The sequence below is a fragment of the Schistocerca serialis genome, chromosome 7 (assembly GCF_023864345.2).
Source record: "Schistocerca serialis cubense isolate TAMUIC-IGC-003099 chromosome 7, iqSchSeri2.2, whole genome shotgun sequence".
In the NCBI taxonomy this organism is placed as follows: Eukaryota; Metazoa; Arthropoda; class Insecta; order Orthoptera; family Acrididae; genus Schistocerca; species Schistocerca serialis.
The window spans coordinates 410,505,984-410,528,580 of record NC_064644.1 but is presented as its reverse complement, the minus strand read 5'-3'; the positions used below and the strand labels follow the sequence as shown (position 1 = coordinate 410,528,580).

General features: G+C 42.9%; 1 protein-coding gene across 1 annotated transcript in view; it reads right to left on the bottom strand.

The window, feature by feature from the left end:
* LOC126412341 (uncharacterized) overlaps positions 1-22,597 on the bottom strand; it is a 167,821-nt gene that overhangs the window by 63,902 nt on the left and 81,322 nt on the right. Inside the window, exon 2 of the mRNA XM_050081889.1 lies at positions 19,477-19,629. Within this exon, the coding sequence (XP_049937846.1) occupies positions 19,477-19,629 (153 nt within the window). The remainder of the gene's footprint in view (positions 1-19,476; positions 19,630-22,597) is intronic.

Genomic DNA, 22,597 nt, shown 5'->3' with positions numbered 1-22,597 from the left:
GCTGATCACGTTCATCCTGGCATGCTGCCGGGGGTGATGATATCGACATCATCCAACAGACTAAGGACTGAGTGCACCATGCCTCCTGCCAAAACTCATCGGTAACCACTGATAGTGATAGCGATTCACGAAAGCCTTGTCCATAGCCCCAGGTGAGGGGCTGATTTGCCACCTCGTCATCCGACAACTCCAAGGCCGCCAAGTGATAGACCTCTCACCCACTGAAGGTCAGCCACGTCGGCACCAAACAATTATACAGTTAACCACCACTTGGACACCCCATCGGGTGCTGCTTCGTCTACTCTAGGTCGTCGACCCGTCGGGTCTTCTGGGGACTCCGCCTCTGTCGATCCCCCACCCCCTCTCCACCCCCCACCACCCACCAGCCGAAAATCTAAATGGTCATCTGCTTGCGCCCATCTAAGCAGCTGTGATTGGGATTTGGATGCCTTCACACCAGGGAAAACCTTACCTGTTGGTGCCATGGGCCAGGAAATGGGTCCCCCTCCGCCACCGCCACTACGGCCAAAGGAGGAGACGATCTCTCCTATTGTAGTTTACAATCCCACCTGTTAAATTAAACTGAACACTGAACTGCAGCGCCTTTTTACAGGCCAACTGTTTACCAGAAAGGCCACGTGAAGTATCTGCTTAACCACAAGGAACGACTACTCTTTGTGAGGTCGAGGGCAACGAGTTACTACATCCATCAGGTTTCTGGCGACAGAAGAACAAAAATCGTAATCAAAGATCTACTCTTTGAAGTTACAGAAATGGACGTCAGGGATGAATTACTCGAGTTCCTTGACCCTTTGGTCCACCAACACAACAAAAGGGGGCCTGAGACCTCGAAGTTAATCCCTATGCCAACCCATGTCGTCTCCCTTCTTAGGAAAGAAGACATTGAACGTATTTACCAAATCAGATAACTGTGCATCAAGGAGCATACTGAATCATATGAAGGCTGCACCTGCTCACCCATCTGCTGCAGGTGTCAACATTTTTGGCACATCAGTAATTACTGCTCTCTGCCTTCCCAGTGTTACAAGTGTGCTGGCCTCAGAAAAACCCAATTGCGCCCACTATTTGGGCGTCTCTCAGGACCCTCACCATCTGGCCTCCTGGAAGCGTTGTTCTAAATACCTGAAGGTGATGAAGTCTTCCCATAGTTTAAGAAGGAAGCCAAGAACAACTCGGCCACACCTGCCATTGCAGGATCACATCAGTTTTCCCGTCTTATGGACTAAACCATCAAACCACAGATGCCCAGACACATCTGTGGCACAGGGCTCCTCCAGCTTCGTCCACTACGACCACCTTTGCCTCTGCAGCTCAGTCTTCTCCTACTCATCCGTCTCCTGTGATGAATATCAACGCCCACCAAACGAAAAACCCACCTGCAGCCTCCTCACGCCCACTTATTGACATACCCCAACCACCCATTGCAACACCCTGCCAACCTGTCAGAGCATCCACCCCTGCCCACCACAGGGTCAAGCAGCCCACCTGGGATATCCTCTAGCTGTGGAGGCATATGCTTTGTTTCAGGATGACATGCAAGAGATTCTCCAGTTCATATTTCTGTTCACGCCGCCTGACATGATTGCTGTCATTCTTGAAACAATGAGCGAGATGGCGCTGTGGTTAGCACAGTGGACTTGCAGTCGGGATAGTGAAGGTTAAAACCCGTGTCTACCCACCCAGAATTAGCTTTTCTGTCATTTCCCTAAATTGCTTCATGCAAATGCCAGGATGGTTCCTTAGGAAGGACATGGCCTACTTCCTTCCCTATCCTTCCCTAAATCAAGCTTGCACTCTGTCACTAATGACCTCATTGTCGATGGGACGTTAAACACTTATCTCCTTCTCCTCCTCCATGAAACACCTCAGAAGAACCATCGATCGGAGGACAGCCGCACAAAAGTCTTAGCCCTGGTTGAAAGGCTCATCCAGATTTTGTTATAATGGCAAATCGCCCGCCACACAATCACCAGATCCCTTGGGATCTAGTTGTCTGTATTTGTAATGCTAATGCCATTAAACAGATGAAAATGAACTGAACATCTTCCTCTATGGCAACTATGTGGACATTTTCTTGTCTGAGAAACCCTTCTCATATTGGCGGACGATTTTCATCTATGCAACATGGTTTGCTGTCGAACAGACCTCCATTGATGAAGAGGGGGCATGGGGTTCCTCTATAAGACACTATTCACAACCACTGGAACATGTAGAGGCTATAGCAGTCACTACCCCTACCTGCCTTGGAGCTATCACATTTGCTGTGGAATATTTGAGCTCTCACCTGCCACTTCTTGAAGTGGACATCTGCACATTGCCATTGTTTGATAGACTTATCGTTGGAGTAGACCTCAATTCCAAGGACCTGGCTTGGCATTCTTGTATCGCTAATGCCAAGGGGAGATTCCTCCTCAAACTAGAAGATAGTCAGGCACTGTCTGTCTATGGCCCACACACTTTGACACATATACCAATCTGCTCCAACTGCAAACTGGATGTTCTGGATGTGACCATTTTCAAGAATATTGCGGTACAGTTTTCGTTGGAAACACTACATGAACTCGCATCTGACCATGAGCTGCTGCTCCTGCACCTTACTGATATAGTTCTGCCTTTATACATCCATTCTACCTTGACCATCATCGACTGGGACAATTTTGCCAGGGTCCTCAACACCACCTTGCAGAACCTTGACCTGACAGTGCCTCCCAATCTGGTTGGTACTGTTGATTAACTAACCAAGAAATTCCAGGCGCAATGAAGGCCTCTGCCTCCATTGTACCTAGGGCTTTAATCCCCTGAATGATTTGCCTCCCCTATTGCACAAACTGAAAACCCAGAAGAACCTATATTGCAGGTAGTGGAAGCCGTTTGGTGATCCTCGGGATAAGCATCACATGACGTGTCTCCAGCATGAATCCTGACAATGTACTGATTGGAAAACGAAAGAATGGGAGGACAAGATGTCTGTCTTTCTCCTCCAATGTAAGTCAGAATGTATTGTTGTCTGAGCCCTGAGGCGTTCCACAGTGAGGACCAGCCACTCCATCTGTATGGTGGATGCCTTAACTTACAATGCCCTATGTGTCATGGAAAACCTGGTTGATGCATTTGAAGCCCAGAACCAAATGCTCATCCAGGACCTTATGCCTGAATAGCTCCAGGATGAACACGATGCCCTTAAAGCCATTACTGCTCTCAGACAACGACCACCTCTTACTGCTTCTCATATTACATGCCTGTCAGAACTCCAAAGGATCCTCTGGCGAAAGCATTGGCAGACGGCATCTTAAACAAACACCTCTGTTGCCTCCTGTGCAAGTTGCTGGTCTTATTCACCAACATTCTGAACTGCTGTCTCACAACTGGCCTTTTCCCCCACGGTGGTAGCAAGCAAAACTGATTATTGTCCCCAAGCCCTCAAACGATCCCACAGTCCCTACGAACAACAGACCCATTAGCCTTCTGGATGTCATGGCGAAGACCCTAGAATCTTTGCTCCTGCACTGCATTTCTCAGCCTCTGACGGTGGCTGGGACGATCTGTCAAGAACAGTTCGGTTTCGCTTCCCACCTGTCGGTTAAACTACAAGTTTTTAGGATCACAGAATATGTCAGCAGAGACTTTAACTCCACCACATCGACGCCAGAGGTTTTCGTGGCTCTGAAAAACGCTTACGACAGCATTTAGAAGGACAATCTCGTGCATAAAATGCTGACACAGACGTCCATCCTGGACATCTATATCATGATCGTGAAGACTTCCTTCACAATAGAACTATATTGGCTAATTAGCAAGGAAAGTGCTCACCTGTCGATGGGTACTCCTCAAGGCTACGTGTTGTCTCCTATCCTCATTAAAAATTATGTTAATGTTATGTCAGTCATCCCTCACTGCCACCTGGCCCAATACATCGACGATATGGCACTCCACGAGACTGTCCACAACACCGACCAGCTCACTGCACGTCTCCAGGGGCAGGTGTCGTTCAAACAAGATTAGCCTCAATGCTGCCAGAACTAAAGCGGTCCACTTCACCAAGCGCTATCCTGCGCCACAACATCATTATTGCAGGTGTCTGGGTCCATGTTTCCCAGATACCAAATATCTAGATGTCTAGATAGATAAAAAGCTGATCTTTCATAGCGATGCAGAATACGTCATGCAAAAGAGGCAGAAGCTGACAAAAGGATTCTTCAACAGCAGGGAACTGAGCTTAGACACCAAGCTCTGATTGTACCAGATGGTTGTCCATCCTCGCCTCTACTTTGGCTCCTCTGTGTGGGCCACAATTAGTGCCTCCCAGATGCACACCCTCTATCTTTGGAGGAACTTGCATGCCCCTCCACTCATGAGGATTGTTATCTTACAAGAGAAGGCCAACAGGGTCCCTCTAAAGATATTCATTTAAAAGAAGCCCCTGATGACACAGTGGATTGTAACACATTGGCACCATGCCTCTGCCACCCTGGTCCTCTTAACATCCTTGAGGACTCGGATTTTGACCATGGCTAACGATCGCCCTGGGTCAGCCACTAACAACGTGTCTTTTAGTATGGTCACTCATTCTGTGTAATCTTTGGTGTGACCACCACTCTTATTATCTCTGTAGTTGTAGCACATCTTCTCAGCAACCTCGAACTTAACCTGTCAGAGGGTGGTGTGGATCTTCAAATCCCAACGCCATACCTTCAACATGCAGTACTATGATGTCATTATGATGGCATCATTGTGACAAAGACGAAAATTACTCAGCCACCAAGGCAGGCCGCTCTACATCGGTGGCGCTGTACCACAAACAACCAAAAATAAATAAGACCTTGCCCATTAACAGAGTGAAACAGCGAGAAATTTTCCAAATGGCCCGGTGGTTCACAACATGCAAATGCACCAGAAGGCGAATGCAATATGCTTTCACTCTAGCGAGCAACCAGACAAAAGGATGTTAGATGTAGAAAATCTACTGACTAATCCCCGCCGGCCGCGGTGGTCTAGCGGTTCTAGGCGCTCGGTCCGACTGTTACGGTCGCAGGTTCAAATCCTGCCTCGGGCATGGATGTGTGTGATGTCCTTAGGTTAGTTAGGTTTAAGTAGTTCTAAGTTCTAGGGGACTGATGACCACAGATATTAAGTCCCATAGTGCTCAGAGCCATTTGGACCATTTGGACTAATCCCCACACATTGCTTAAACTCCTTGTGAGGGTGCTCAGCCATGCAGTCTGCAACCAGACCAGGACAGTCGTGAAATGCTTTGTTTTCATCAAGCACCTGTGAAGCCGTTCCAACTAAAGATTATGTGGTCTATTGTTATATATGCAGAAATGGAGAAATTCGTGGTCGAGGAGTGCATGAGAAGGATGTTTTTTCAAATTCTGGCACGTAAGTGCCAGTGTCCATCAATTTGGGGTTTGAGTCCTGGCATGTGTAGCGTTCTTAATTTTCACACAATTTAATTGCAATTTTGCAAGACTGCACAGCATATCACAACAGAATGTGAGGCATTGTCCCTAAGCTCTGTAGCCCGAAGGTTCCAGGTTTGGACATGTGTAAGTTTCTTAATTTTCATGTGATTCCATTGCAATTTCGCAACATCGCATAACATGTTGCAACAGCACCTAAGGATTCGCCCCTAAAGTCTGGAGTCCCAAGACTGTGTGTTCGAGTGTAATTTGCACAAAATCGTGTTATTCCTACCCTCACCGCCACCACAGGAGCCACCACCACTGTCCTTGCCACCATCGTGTCTGAATTTCACTGTCATGTTATCCATATTAAGCGTCTATGGGACAGATGCAGTACAGGTGACGAGATTTTCTCAAGTTCATTGACACATCTATAAAACGTAATTCGGTTGTGACCTATCTGTTCCCACATGTCAATGTGAGTGATGTGATAAGCAGAGCTCTAGACAATGAATTTATGAATTATTATCCAGTTTTATGGAAACTGTACTTTCTTCAAATTATATGAAGCAGTTGGAGGAATGTGAATGTTACGTAGAAAAAACACTTAGAATTCGCTTGATTACTTAGTGTTAATTCTGGACAACAACAGGAACAGTATGCTGAAGAACCATGCTTATCCTTCCAAGACTACTCCAGGAATGGAATATCATGCAGAAAATAACATTTAACAATGTTTTATTATTATTACATCGATCCAGCACAATAGGGATATGTTATGTTACACACTATTTCACAGCAAACACTACAAATACAGTACGGAAATACATATGTTATGTGGAACTAGCACACATCATCCATTCGGTCATTAAGTGTTAATTTGGCATAACAGGGGAAGTAAGATGAAGAACGCTGTTTAGCTAACTATGTTATCTGCTGCACAGTATTTTCCTGAGCAACACGTAGGGTGAAAGCTAAGTGGTTACTGGAACTGAGATGGTGCAGATGTTAAAATGCCCTTCTGCCACCGTGTTAACATCCTGAAAGCGAAACTTTTCCCTTATTAGCATGGAGTGAATTTCAACGGATAGAGGAACCTGTATTAGACACTATGACAACTCTTGTGCATTAATGTGTCATATTGTAGAAGAACTAAATGTACAAGATATTGGGACTGAACTGAGATCTTACTTAAAGCGCTTCATGCATCCACCCATAGGTAAAAGACTTCAAAACGAATAATGGTAAAAATTCTGTATATGTTTCATTACACCTCTACATAAAACCTCTTACAAAGTAATAGAAACATACATTCTCCAAATTGTTGAAGTGGGCAGAATGCCCTCCTGGCAAAGAGCTTACTATGGGTAATTGCTCATGTGATACAACTAAAAAAGGACTTTGAATAGAAATGGCATTCTCCCATCAAGCAATATATGTTCAGTAATTACAAGCTCTTCCGATCTCGGTAAAACGAATTTACTTATGACGTTATTAACCCTCCAAATGGACACCATTTCGAGCACATAACGTATATTTTTCCAAATACTCTGTTTCAGACCAAGTATCAACTATTAAACGAAATAATGACAGAGACTGAAGGATAATACATGATGAATATAGTGACAGGATGATGGTACCACCACGAAACAAAGTAAAACCAGATACAGTTTTTATGTCAGATGATGTTGAATGTGAGAGTGGAGTCAGATAAGAAATAACTCCTGCTTTTGTAGATATAGCAACATAGATGTGTTTTATATTTCACAATGTACTCGAAATAACCAAAGAATTGATTCATGATATTGTAAATCTTATTATCGCTTTCAAACAGGATAACACGAATACGAAACACGCTCATGAAGACCATGTCATTACAGATACGTGTTTCAGTGATTTCAGTAGCATTTTTGTAGACTGCTAGTACCATAGTAAGTATGGTTTTCTATTTATCAATAAGACCTGAAAACTGATTGAAGAACAGAAGAAATAGTGAAGAATGTGTTAAAAGACTATATAGTGGCATGTAACTACATCAGTAGGTAGATGAGTATTGATAACCATGGGCATATATTATGCCTACATGAACGAGTTGGAGTTGAAGTAATGAATATCTTTAAAGAGCATGAAGTGATCATACAAAAACTGATGGATGAAATAAGTTTGATTAAAATACACTTTGCTAGATTGTTAGGAGATAATAGTGAAATGAATGATCACCTAATGGAACTCTACACCAATAACCATTCAGTACTGACAACCACATTAGAAAACCATCTATCATATATTGTACTTAAAGGTTAGACACATAAAACTCACAAACTGGCGTAACTAGTGGTACACTGGAGTAATAATATCATTAATGGACAAATTTGCTAGAATGTTGTATAATCAGCCAGAGAGAATGCATAGAAAACTCAAGTTTATAGGGCGACACAAAATTGAAACAATTGACAGGCACGTTGTAGATCTCAGTTATGAGGTTATGCGGAAGATGTTCAGCCAAAAACTAGTCTGAATATTCCTAAAACAAATCCCTGGAACTCAGTAGTTACACACCAGAGGAAATAAGGATGTATGCAGAAATATTATACATGACAAAAGCACATAAAAAGACAATGATGATGTAAGAAACAATTGCAGTAATAAATACAAGAAGATTATGAAGCCTTCATTGGACAGTTCAAATGGCTCTGAGCACTATAGGACTTAACATCTGAGGCCATCAGTCCCCCAGAACTGAGAACTACTTAAACCCAACTAAACTAAGGACATCACACACATCCATGCCCGAGGCAGGAGTCGAACCTGCGACCATAGCGGTCGCGCGGTTCCAGACTGAAGCGTCTAGAGCCGCTCGGTCGCATCGGCCGGCCCTTCATTGGACAGTTTTTATGATGGTGGTGCGGTTGCTTTTATTGACATTTACCCTAAGAAAGTGAACAGTTTACCTATGCAATGAACACTTTACCTGTGCAACTCATTTGCTAAAACGATCCTAACAAGATTGTAGACAATTTACAGCTACTGATGGCTTCGACAACCTCCAGTAACGCGGTTCATACAAATCATATTAGTCATTCCAGAACTCTGACAGAGGATGATTATCAAGTAAGTACAGAAACTGTAGTTAACACGCTTCACAGAGCTGCACGGAAAAATTTCCATATATACATATAGTAATATGCAGTTTAGACGATTTATGGTAAGCAGATCTTGTAAATATGAAACAGTACACATGAGAGAGTAAAGGTTACAAATATGTTTTAATGATCATTGATGTTTACTCTAAATATGCATCGGCTATACCTGTGAAAATGAAGACAGGCAATGCAGTTGGATGTAAATGGAAGAATTACTGCAAACTGGAACAAACAGAATTCTGAAGAATCTGCAGACAGACTATTGGCCAGGGCAGGTGTGGGGATGGGAGTTGGGGTGGATTCCACAATCATTACTTCAAAACTAAATTGAAATGGTATGGGATACATCACTGCTCAGTGTTCTCACATATGAGAGCAGCTATCGTTGAATGACTGAATAGAACAATAAAAAATCATATGTGTAAACTATTCGATTTTCGTGGGTCATATAAATGGACTGATATATTTCTGCCAATAACTATACAACGTAACCACCCCACGCATCATATGATACATCTGAAAGCATTTGATACTCGTGATAACGGACTTCTACCGGGTGTTTCAAAAATGGCCGGTATATTTGAAACGGCAATACAAACTAAACGAGCAGCGATAGAAATACACCGTTTGTTGCAATATGCTTGGGACAACAGTACATTTTCAGGCAGACAAACTTTCTAAATTACAGTAGTTACAATTTTCAACAACAGATGGCGCTGCGGTCTGGGAAACTCTATAGTACGATATTTTCCACATATCCACCATGCGTAGCAATAATATGGCGTAGTCTCTGAATGAAATTACCCGAAACCTTTGACAACGTGTCTGGCGGAATGGCTTCACATGCAGATGAGATGTACTGCTTCAGCTGTTCAATTGTTTCTGGATTCTGGCGGTACACCTGGTCTTTCAAGTGTCCCCACAGAAAGAAGTCACAGGGGTTCATGTCTGGCGAATAGGGAGGCCAATCCACGCCGCCTCCTGTATGTTTCGGATAGCCCAAAGCAATCACACGATCATCGAAATATTCATTCAGGAAATTAAAGACGTCGGCCGTGCGATGTGGCCGGGCACCATCTTGCATAAACCACGAGGTTTATGCAAGGCAGTTTGTACCGCCACAACTTCACGAAGAATGTCCAGATAGCGTGATGCAGTAATCGTTTCGGATCTGAAAAATGGGCCAATGATTCCTTTGGAAGAAATGGCGGCCCAGACCAGTACTTTTTGAGGATGCAGGGACGATGGGACTGCAACATGGGGCTTTTCGGTTCCCCATATGCGCCAGTTCTGTTTATTGACGAAGCCGTCCAGGTAAAAATAAGCTTCGTCAGTAAACCAAATGCTGCCCACATGCATATCGCCGTCATCAATCCTGTGCACTATATCGTTAGCGAATGTCTCTCATGCAGCAATGGTAGCGGCGCTGAGGGTTTGCCGCGTTTGAATTTTGTATGGATAGAGGTGTAAACTCTGGCGCATGAGACGATACGTGAACGTTGGCGTCATTTGGACCGCAGCTGCAACACGGCGAACGGAAACCCGAGGCCGCTGTTGGATCACCTGCTGCACCAGCTGCGCGTTGCCCTCTGTGGTTGCCGTACGCGGTCGCCCTACCTTTCCAGCACGTTCATCCGTCACGTTCCCAGTCCGTTGAAATTTTTCAAACAGATCCTTTATTGTATCGCTTTTCGGTCCTTTGGTTACATTAAACCTCCGTTGAAAACTTCGTCTTGTTGCAACAACACTGTTCTAGGCGGTGGAATTCCAACACCAGAAAAATCCTCTGTTCTAAGGAATAAACCATCTTGTCTACAGCACACTTGCACTTTGTGAACAGCACACGCTTACAGCAAAAAGACGACGTACAGAATGGCGCACCCACAGACTGCGTTGTCTTCTATATCTTTCACATCACTTGCAGCGCCATCTGTTGTTGAAAATTGTAACTACTGTAATTTCGAAAGTTTGTGCGCCTGAAAATGTACTGTTGTCCCAAGCATATTGCAACAAACGGTGTATTTCTACCGCTGCTCGTTTAGTTTTTATTGCCGTTTCAAATATACCGGTCATTTTTGAAACACCCTGTAAATACAAAATATAATCACATTAAATGGCAGAACCACGCAAACAGAAATTTAATGTTGGTGTGTTTCATCTGCATTTTCAAACTAAAGGCACGTTTTGAGAAATCATATTTAACAAACTGGTTGACGGAGGTGTCTGTAATTTCTAAAGCGCAATGTACAAATCCTAGCACAGACATCGGGGAAAGATGATAAAGGTGATGAAATATCAGGCTCTTTGTACAGAAAAGAAATACGAAAAACAATTGAGCCAGACATCACTAGACGAGTATGAAACAGAGTACTGGTTTGATGGCTTGGATTTCTGTCATCACATGATGGCTGGATTGACGCTAATGACATGATAAATAACAGGTTTCAACCAACATACCCTACAACCGCTAGCATGAGCGTTCAGACATGTCTCTGTTATGGGATAGGGAGTTTTCACGACACACTCCAAGTTGAAATACATATACCGACACATAATTACTGTGGTCAGGAACATAGATACAGAAACGTTTAGCCTGAGCTGATGAAGATACTAACGAATTAGAAGAGGCTTTTAAACTTCATGGCATCTCAGACGCTGCAACTAAACATATAGAGTAACTCCGAATCGTACATCAGATTGTATTTTAGCCAACAGGGTAAGGAGGTACGCTCAAGAAGAGACATAGGTATACGACAACGAATTGCAGCATTAGTCGTCGATAAAATAATATGAGCAAAAATTAAATTTGGTGCTGGTCGAAGTTTCCTACGATTTGTGGAAGCAACTTGTTGTTCAATGAACTCCAAAGTGTGCTTAACATAATGTATTCAATAATCTTTGTCAGCAGCTGAACGATCTGTACAACAGAAATGAGGAGGGAGAAGCAAGTTAAAACGCCGAGAGTTCTACCATTGCAGGAAACATCAAGTGGATTTCTTCTCTTTCTGATACCAGCGTTAGCTAACCTGTCTGCGACAGGCCCTTTGGCAGGAGGACTTAGTGCCAAAGCCAGGACAGTTAAAAAAGCCGCAAACGCCCAGGAACAACTCGATGAGGCTTAAAGACATAGTAAAAGTATGGATAGTGAAAGCATGGATTCTGTAGCTACAGGAAACGGATTATGTTTAACATTATACAGACAGGGTATAGCATTGTTCATAAATAATAATAATAAAAAAAAACTCCCAGGCATTTTATCAAACAGAATGCAGACTAATTTAAGCATGTTACAAAGTCCCGCATTCAAATATTTTGGATAGTGTTTATGTGCAATAAACTGCCCAATACGCTGCGGGAAACGAATGAATGCGGAACTGTGAATTTAGATGCAGACGGGGCTCGTGGAACATACTGGGTCCACTATGTTAACTCGAAATGATGTCTTTTATTTGGACTCGTTCGGCGATCTACATTCGCCTGAAGAATTACGTTACTATTTCGCCAACAGCCATGTATGCTATAATTTGCAGTGTGGGCACTTATGCATTATATTTCTCATAATGTATAGAAAGAATGTCTATTACCAAGTCATATACTACCCTACAGTCAGCCGCCACAGATGAAAAATCTTTCAATCAGGTGAGTTCTTCATCAGATAGCCACAGAAACCCTCCCCAGTAGATAGACAATGTTGCATGGCATATCTGTATAAATGTTAACGTTCAGGTATACCACGACATTTGAATCGACATATGTCTTATCACACAGTAACAGATTATCTGCCTTTGTGTGTCTGTGTATACACTGAAATAATCCGTCAAGAATTCCACTTTAAAAAAATATTAGCGTATCAACATCTGTTAATAGTTCCAATGTGGTTTCTGTGGTTTTTTATTTTTTAACATCACATCCGATGCAAGCTCTGGTGTGGTAAAGCAGAATGCAGGATCCAATTCATACGTTTCGTTAGTACATACCAGAATTGTTTGAATGTCTGCAAGTAAATGTACATCGTTATCTGTGTAAAGAGATACATATTCCTTTAAAGTAGGGATTTTAAATTCGTTGCAAAAACGGAGCACATGTTCATATTCAGCATTTGTTATACCACCTCTGCTAAGTTTACGTAGATCACAACTTTGTTCGTCAATAGAGTTTCACACATAGTCTTATCTCTGAATGAACTCTGCTGGTTAAAAGATTTACCATCTTTGGCAGCTGATTGTAAGGTAGGATATGTCTTGGGGATAGACATGACATATTCTAAAGGGTTGCCTGATGCGCACAGCTATTTACCACTATGTCCAGAGCATTGCGTTCTGCAGAAAAGTTCTCAATACAAGCTTATGGGAACGTTGGAGGTAAAAAGAAGACACATCCTAGATTACAGAAACTTTGAGTAACGCCTTAAGCTGAGGACGGAACTGAGAAAAATTCACTGTGTTATTAAATTCAGTCAGTCTTCATGTTTGAAAAAATATATTGATTTAAACAGTAAAAAGTGGTAATCTGAAAAGGATTTCTATAAACTAAAGAAGAATGTTTATTTTCTGGAAAAGATGTAAAATATCTAAAAGCACTGTGATATTTATTCAGTCAATAAATGAGATAAGTGTCATGGTGGAATTGATTGCTAAGCTGAATTTTAAATCAGCTACTATCTTCAATATAGAATTCGTTGCTCTGGAGGTGGGGAAGGTTTGGATGGCTTCATTGTCATACCATACAGACACATGTGCATCTCTCAGCGGGCTAAAGGTGTGCCTTGTGCAGTCAAAGAAATCTCATGGCCAATGATTATTAGAGGTGACTGTGTGATGGTGTTGATGTTGATGCTTCTCCACCAGCTTCACATATGGTACACCAGGTAAATTTTGACACGAGAAAACATGTAATGCATACTGTATCACAGCTGACAATTGGACTGTTGCATTGCGATGATAAATGGGTCTTTGGTGTGTTTGGTATTGACACCCTACCATGATCACACTATTCACTGAGTGAGTAAATGTATTTACTGTGTGTATGTGGAATAGCATGACCTGTTTATCATAGCTGACTGTATCCAGCATACTACGTATGCACTAATTAGCTTTTTCCTGCTGCTGCTCATATATTCTCGTGCATGTAAATAAATATTGTAATGTTATCATTGGAACTGCGTCATTAAAAATATATATTGTAAATAACTTTGCTTATTTATGTTTTTCATACAGAAATAAATACATATTCTTATTGTATTTCTTATTACTTTTCTGCCTTACATCCCTACAATATTGGATAAGTAACTGATTTTTATATGCCAGAAATTTTGCTTGTATGCCATTTAAACCAACAGGAGCAATGACATTCTTCGTTACTCCATCTGTAATTTCAAGTTGTACTGATTTATTACCTATAGGAGTAACGGTTCCAGACTTTGGTACTGCATGCATACGTACAGTAATACACTGTTCTAAATCATCTTTTGCAAATAACGCTTTCACATATTGCTACCACCGAATTAGTAGCTCTGTTGCAATTCATCCTATACCATACAGCCAATGTTTTAAATAAACACAACGTGAAGGGTCTTCTGGCAATAATAACTTCAGGGTAGGACCTCCATACAAATCAATTGCAATTGCAAAGGCGCAATTGCAACATGATACATGATATTGTTAAACTGCCATTACGTCACATGAAAATTGAGTAACATTGCACAAACGAGGAGTTGAACATGGAATCCACAGACTCTGGAGATAAGAGGCAATGCATTGGGTGCTGTTGTGATGCTCTATGCATTATTGCGAAACTGTAATTAAACCGTGGGAAAATTAAGAACACTCCCGTCTGAAACCTTCGGAATTTGGAGATTAGGTGTTGGGAAATATCACAACTAGGTGATATTGTGAAATAGTGTGATGGCCTTGGACAGTCTCGGGCTATTAGATTTCATAACACCTATTATGACAATGTGTAATTAGGGGATTTATGACTTTTAGGACTGCCAGAATTGGCAAAAACACTGTAAAATGTGTGGACGTTTGCAGAAACCATGCACAAGGAATGGATGGCTGATTGGTCTTGCAAACAACACAACAGTGATCACAGATGCAAAGGCTGGAATCATATTAGTCAACAGGAAGTGGACTGTGACAAAGATGTCACTACTACACTCTGACCAAATAGTTACAGCTGAAATATATGAGTGGAATGGTGCTTGGATGATGTCGTCCATTTATGCGCAGATCTCTGATTAGATCTGTCCGTGTGGAGAATGGATAGGCAGACTTGTACAACACACACGACATAAAAAGGCCATTATCACAGCAGATTTCAATCCGTATCCAACACAAAGGGCACTCATTATGAACAGATATACATGTACGCTACATTAATGACAAAATACACAGAACAACCTGCACTTAGTTAACAGGGAGGGTCAGCTCACACGTATAACAGGACTGGACCAACGTCAAACATCGACATTACAGTAGCAAACATAAAATCTATCGGGCTCTTCTCAACATGGGAGGTATGCAACGGGGCTACATACAGTGATCATAATGTCATAACCACAAACGTTGCCACACAATGCAACACAAGAAACATACTATAAGAGGTTTCCGTTTAGTAAAGCAGATTTGCAGAAATTACAGGACCTTGTAGCGATACTGGGCTGCCTTTCACAGATTGAAGGCAGCACTGAATATGTGATACATAGACTGACGCAGATCTTGCAAGAGGCAGAAGATAAAGGAATGCAAACAGTAGCAGATAAGAGTAAAAGGACAACAGCCCGATCAATCAGACTTAGCAGACTGAAAGGAATTTGTGAACCAAACGCAGATACTACCAGAGGTCAGTAACAGCTAGTGAGAGACAAATACGGCTAGAACAGTTTAAGAAGGCAAAGGGACAATACAAAGACTTGATATTGCAAACAAAGAGATGTCACTGGGACGAGTATGTCAAACACTATTAAGCGACAGCTTACGGGTAGCACCTTACAAACTAATGACCGAGTGGACAAAAAAACCGTTTTTGCTAGCTAGACGTTGGCGGTATGATGGATCCTTCAAACAGGGGTGGAGACCTACGGCAGAATATCTGTTTTCCAAGCTCCTCTCCGATGACAACCACAATGCAGACGATCAGTATCAGTATCAGTTTAAGAGCTCTAATACAGACAGAATACACAACAGAGACCATTACCTGTCCCTTTCCACAGGAAGAGGTGGCGCTAGTCACAGCAAAATTAAAAGTTAAAAGGCATCGGGCCCAGACCACATTCACTCCGGAACCTTTAAACGAGCAGCTCCACATATCACCTGTCTTTTATCTGAGGTAACAAATGAAGTTCAAAAACTGGGATGAACACCTGCACCCTGGAAGTTAGCAAATACAGTAATCATCAAGAAATTGCAAGACCCGGTTAAGTCGAAGTCGTATAGGCCAATTTGCTTCATCAATACCAGGAGAGGCTTCTGTGTAACTGATAACAGGATCGCAGACGGCTCCTAAGACTGAGCGTGCACCATTATGGGTACCATGAAAATAAATCAGTTGATGAGACAATTGGGCACTCGAATTAGCGCATAATGTCAACCGCAAGAACGTGTTGGCCATACTGATAGACATGGAGAGGCATTTGATAATCCCTGGTGCCATGGGATGTTTGCGAGACTACAGCAACTGCAGTTACCAGCAATTCATTACCATAGTCTGCTAGGCTACTATAATAATAGAGTAGCAGAATGACAGGTGGGTAGACGTAAAGTGATCAAGAGAATGGCAAAGTGGTGCCCGCAAGGTTCAGTCTGTGGATCCACCTTTTGCGATCTTTCCATCAAGGCCTCATAACAGAAATGGATGGCGACGCACACACTGACAGGATTGTTGCATACACTGATGATCTGCTGGTTGTGGCGTCAGAAAACTTAAGAAGAGGACTTCAAATCAAAATCAGTGTCATTGCACACAGGATCGGCAGGTGACGCCTGAAAAACAAGCTGACTGTGACTCCAGACAAGGCAGTCTACATATTACGGAAGGGAAGCTACGTTGCACAATGCAAAGATATACAGAAAACACTTACACAAAGACTTAGGCGTTCAGATTTAAGATCGACTGACGTTTAACCAACAGATAGGACAGACAATCGATAATGCAAAAAAATTTGCGCATAAACTCGCAAGCATCTGGACAGTCAGTTACAGACTTCCAGTGCAACTGCAAGAAAGTAGCACTGGGCCTTGTTTGCAGCGCCGTCCCGGACTGAAGCGCCTAGAACCGCTCGGGCACAACGGCCGGCTTGCTCGTCCAGTCACGGCGAGTCTCGCACGATGTCGGACGAAGACTCCTCTGCGCTGAATGATACTATTATGCTTCATAGCGCATATATATCAATATAAGTGGTGTCTGTTGTTTCGGACATGTACGAAAGAGCAGACGCTATTTCTGTGTTGTGCCGTAGATGGTTAACGTACCTGAATAGTAAGTGGGAGACCTGGGTTCGAATTATTGGAGCTTTGGTACAAATATTCATTTGTCACCAATGAATTCTTTCATTTCCCGAATGCGGCAGAGATCGCAGGTTCTCCTTTCCAAAGAAGTAATTTTTAGTCAGATTCTTCTAATTTTTCAATCTGAAGTTGTTTTGAAGCTTTCATCTAATTATAAAATCATAAATATGCACTGGGGTACAACATAAATGTCTTTTATACAACTTTTAAAAAAAATAACTCAAGAAACGGTGCATTTAGTTAGGTAGGCGATGCACCTTCGTTAGAGATAAATATAAATGAAAAAAAGTGTAAATATGCTCAGGCATGAAACTTCCTGGCAGATTAAAACTGTGTGCCGGACCCAGACTCGAACTCGGAACCTTTGCCTTTCGCGAGCAAGTGCTCTACCATCTGAGCTACCCAAGCACGACTCACGCCCCCTCCTCACAGTAGGTGGGGCACTTGCCCGCGAAAGGCAAAGTTACCGAATTCGAGTCTCGGTCCAGCACACAGTTTTAATCAGCCAGGAAGTTTCATATCAGCGCACACTCCGCTGCAGAGTGAAAATCTCATTCTGGAAACATCCCCTAGGCTGTGGTTAAGCCATGTCTCCACAATATCCTTTCTTTCGGTAGTGCTCTTTCTGCAACGTTCCTAGGAGAGCTTCTGTAAAGTTTGGAAGGTAGAAGACGAGGTACTGGCAGAAGTAAAGCTGTGAGGACGGGGCGAGAGTCGTCCTTGGGTAGCTGAGATGGACGCCAGCACGGTAGCTCTGCGTGTTTCGGTCAGAGGGCTGCTCGCCCTCTGTAATAAAAAAAACTGAGTAAAGGACTCAACGATCAACTTGAACGGATGTCTTGTGACGTCCGCCCAGACCAAACGCAAAAAACAAAAAAACAAACAAAAAAAAACAAAAAAAATGGTAGAGCACTTGCCCGCGAAAGGCAAAGGTCCGAGTTCGAGTCTCGGTCCCTCGCACGGTTTTAATCTTCCAGGAAGTTTCATATCAGCGCACACTCCGCTGCAGAGTGAAAATCTCATTCTGTATGCTCAGGCATATTTATTATCACTGTGGGTGACAGCGACAAATACAATATTGTTCAGGATTTGACGAGGATAAGGCTACTAGGGTATGTGGGCATCAGGGAGTGTATGAAATTAATAAAACAGAACACTGAGATAATTTTCCAAAACCGCCACGTTTATTCATCTAGAGGATGCAACTTGTGATGCCTGGGAGGCCACCAACAGACTGAGGGATATATTGTCCTAGAGAGGACTGGTAGGACACGTCTGGATGAGTCGAAAGCTCGCTGCCAAGAGCGGCCTAGTTCTCACACTTACTCTCGCCAGCCACCACGTGACCATTCACAGCACTCTGATTGGGTGCTGGAAGGTATGCTGGAAGTGTACCCTCGTCAGCCATACCTCGCCGGAGGGTCACCTGGTCAGTGTTACTCGCTGTGAAAATGGTATGCATGAGATCATGGCGTGTGCTGGAAGCAATACCCGGTGGTATTCGGTATCATACAAACATATGCCTAGCCACGACTCTGCAGCGAAACGCATTTCTTCTGTAAGGAGAACCAAACTCCGAAAAATAAAAATTATGATTTAAAAATAAAGCTTCTGCCATTCAATTTGTTGGCCCACTACGCACAGTTAAGTGTAGCACTTCTCCAGCGGTGACTTTATGTTTTCTATTAAAACCAAGTACAAGTTTTTTCTTTTAACCTGACATGCGAATAATTACTTTAATACTTGCTTCTGTTTTTAAAAGGTTCTCCCTTTTAAAAAAATTTCCGTGTTTCCATGAGTAAATAACCTACTTCAACTTTTTCCATTGTTATACGAACAGAACAAGCTCGTAAGAGGAGAAACATCACAGTATCTCATGACGTCACCATAGACTGTCGAGACAAAGTATCGCAGGAAAAAGCTTCAAGGCAATCTTTTCGCTCCACGGCAACGCCCCGGTTCTTTCTGTACAGAAGAATCTTTGGGTTACCACATTTTGTCCTGCTCTTCTCGCCCTGTATTTTCCTGCTGTGGTACCCTGTGACTTTCTTCTGCTCCCTCGGAGGAAGAAGTGGTAGAACCATGGAGTATCGGACATTTCCGTAAAGGCGACGAGATGAGTTTGAAATTCGAATGTTTGCTGAACAACCAAAATGCAGACTTCTACAACTACAGCCTACGATTTATCTGTCATTGAGGAAAATTAAAGGATCGCATCTCGATTTTTTCGAGTTGATAATCAAGGCCTGACGGACGATATGAGAGCGGAGCAAAGCAATTTTGAGCAATTTAGATAGTGTAAATGCCATAGAATTTGAAAATTTTGTCCTTTGCGGTTTCCTAGCAAAGTAATTTATCTCAAGACATGAATTCCCGAAACTTTACGACACAGAGAGATCTTACCCAGGAAGATTCGATGGTGATGTTGGTCTTATAGCAGCCTACGGCTTTGAAGGTGCACTGCGGAGTCAATTCGGGCTTGAGGTCCTTCATTTCTACGGCGTTGTTGTGGCCCTCGCACGGCTTGATCCGCATGTCCTTGATGGTGTAGCCGTCCTGGAACAACAAGGTAAGCAATCACAAAAGCGGAAATGTTCCATTTTACAAAAAGCCTACCTACACGGAAGTTAGCTCCCTCTTAAAAAAAATCTGTTTTAATGTATAAAATTTAGGACCAGATGATTATCTGTATTGTGTCTTAAACAAAATATCAGGGGCGATCAGAAGGTTTACGTATGAGGGCGTTGCTGCAGCGCACAAACAACGTAGTGCGACTTCGATGCGGATATACAGGGTGGTCCATTGATCGTGCCCGGGCCAAATATCTCACGAAATAAGCATCAAACGAAAAAACTACAAAGGACGAAACTCGTCTAGCTTGAAGGGGGGAAACCAGACGGCGCTATGGTTGGCCCCCTAGATGGCGCTTCCATAGGTCAAACGGATATCAACTGCGTTTTTTTTAAAAAAGGAATCCCCATTTTTTATTATATATTCGTGCGTGTAGTACGTAAAGAAATATGAATGTTTTAGTTGGACCACTTTTTCGCTTTGTGATAGATGGCCCTGTAATAGTCACAAACGTATAAGTACGTGGTATCACGTAACATTCCGCCAGTGCGGAATTTGCTTCGTGATACATTACCTGTGTTAAATGGACCGTTTCCCAATTGCGGAAAAAGTCGACATCGTGTTGATGTATGGCTATTGTGATCAAAATTCCCAACGGGCGTGTGCTATGTATGCTGCTCGGTATCCTGGACGACATCATCCAAGTGTCCGGACCGTTCGCCGGATAGTTACGTTATTTAAGGAAACAGGAATTGTTCAGCCACATGTGAAACGTCAACCACGTCCTGCAACAAATGATGATGCCCAGGTAGGTGTTCTAGCTGCTGTCGCGGCTAATCCGCACATCAATAGCAGACCAATTGCGCTGGAATCGGGAATCTCAAAAACGTCGGTGTTGAGAATGCTACATCGACATAGATTGCAACCGTACCATATTTCTATGCACCAGGAATTGAATGGAGACGACTTTGAACGTCGTGTACAGTTCTGCCACTGGATACAAGAGAAATTACGGGATGATGACAGATTTTTTGCACGCGTTCTATTTAGCGACGAAGCGTCAGTCAGCAACAGCGGTAACGTAAACCGGCATAATATGCACTTCTGGTCCACGGAAAATCCACGATGGCTGCGACAAGTGGAACATCAGCGACCTTGGCGGGTTAATGTATGGTGCGGCATTATGGGAGGAAGGATAATTGGCTCCCATTTTATCGATGGCAATCTAAATGGTGCAATGTACGCTGATTTCCTACGTAATGTTCTACGGATGTTACTACAAGATGTTTCACTGCATGACAGAATGGCAATGTACTTCCAGCATGATGGATGTCCGAAACATAGCTCGCGTGCGGTTGAAGCGGCATTTTACAGCATATTTCATGACAGGTGGAGTGGTCGTCGAAGCACCATACCAGGGCCCGCACATTCACCGGATCTGATGTCCCCGGATTTCTTTCTGCAGGGAAAGTTGAAGGATATTTGCCATCGTGATCCATCTACAACGCCTGACAACATGCGTCAGAGCATTGTCAATGCATGTGCGAACATTTCGGAAGGCGAACTACTCGCTGTTGAGAGCAATATCGTTACACGTATTGCCAAATGCATTGAGGTTGACGGACCTCATTTTGAGCATTTATTGCATTAATGTAGTATTTACAGGTAATCACGCTGTAACAGGATGCGTTCTCAGAAATGATAAGTTCACAAAGGTACATGTATCACACTGGAACAACCGAAATAAAATGTTCAAACGTACCTACGTTCTGTATTTTAATTTAAAAAACCTACCTGCTACGAATTGTTTGTCTAAAATTGTGAGCCATCTGTTTGTGGCTATTATAGCGCCATCTATCACAAAGCGAAAAAAGTGGTCCAACTAAAACATTCGTATTTCTTTACATACTACACGAATATGTAATAAAAATGGGCGTTCGTATTTAAAATAACGCAGTTGATATCCGTTTGACCTATGGCAGCGCCATCTAGCGGGCCAACCATAGCGCGATCTGGTTTCCCCCTTCAAGCTAGACAAGTTTCGTTCTTTGTAGTTTTTTCGTTTGACGGTTATTTCGTGAGATATTTGGCCCGGTCACGATCAGTGGACCACCCTGTATAATAAACATGTAGGTAAGGGATGAGTGTGGCATTCGTGCCTTTCCGACATGCATGTGGTAAGTGTTGAATCGTGAACTGTGACGATATTATTACCAAATGCATCCAAACATGACCCCGGTACAAATCCATCAGAGAATGAAGAATCCGTATGGAGCAGTGGTGTCATTCACTGTCCCCTCGTCGCAAGAAGTTCAAGAACCAGCCATCTTCTAGAAAGGTTATGCTCATCCTATTCTTCTTTGATTAGCAGGGTCCATAGCTTATTGATTTCAAGGAACCTGGTGTCTCCATCACTAGAGAACGCTACCCATGCGATTATCACGCCTTCGGTCTCTTGAAAAAGACCTTGAAGGGTCGGACGAGAAGGTGCAGCATTCGGTTACGGATTTCTTCATGCAGTAGGACACAGTGTCTTACCAAACGGGTATCTTCGACCGGTGCATAGGAGGGACGTCTACAGACGTTAAAGTAACCTCTGGTGTGCCACAGGGGAGTGTTATGGGACCATTGCTTTTCACATATGACCTGGTAGATAGTGTCGGAAGTTCCATGCGGCTTTTCGCGGTTGATGCTGTAGTATACAGAGAAGTTGCAGCATTAGAAAATTGTAGCGAAATGCAGGAAGATCTGCAGCGGATAGGCACTTGGTGCAGGGAGTGGCAACTGACCCTTAACATAGACAAATGTAATGTATTGCGAATACACAGAAAGAAGGATCCTTTAGTGTATGATTATATGATAGCAGAACAAACACTGGTAGCAGTTGCTTCTGTAAAATATCTGGAAGTATGCGTACGGAACGATTTGAAGTGGAATGATCATCTAAAATTAA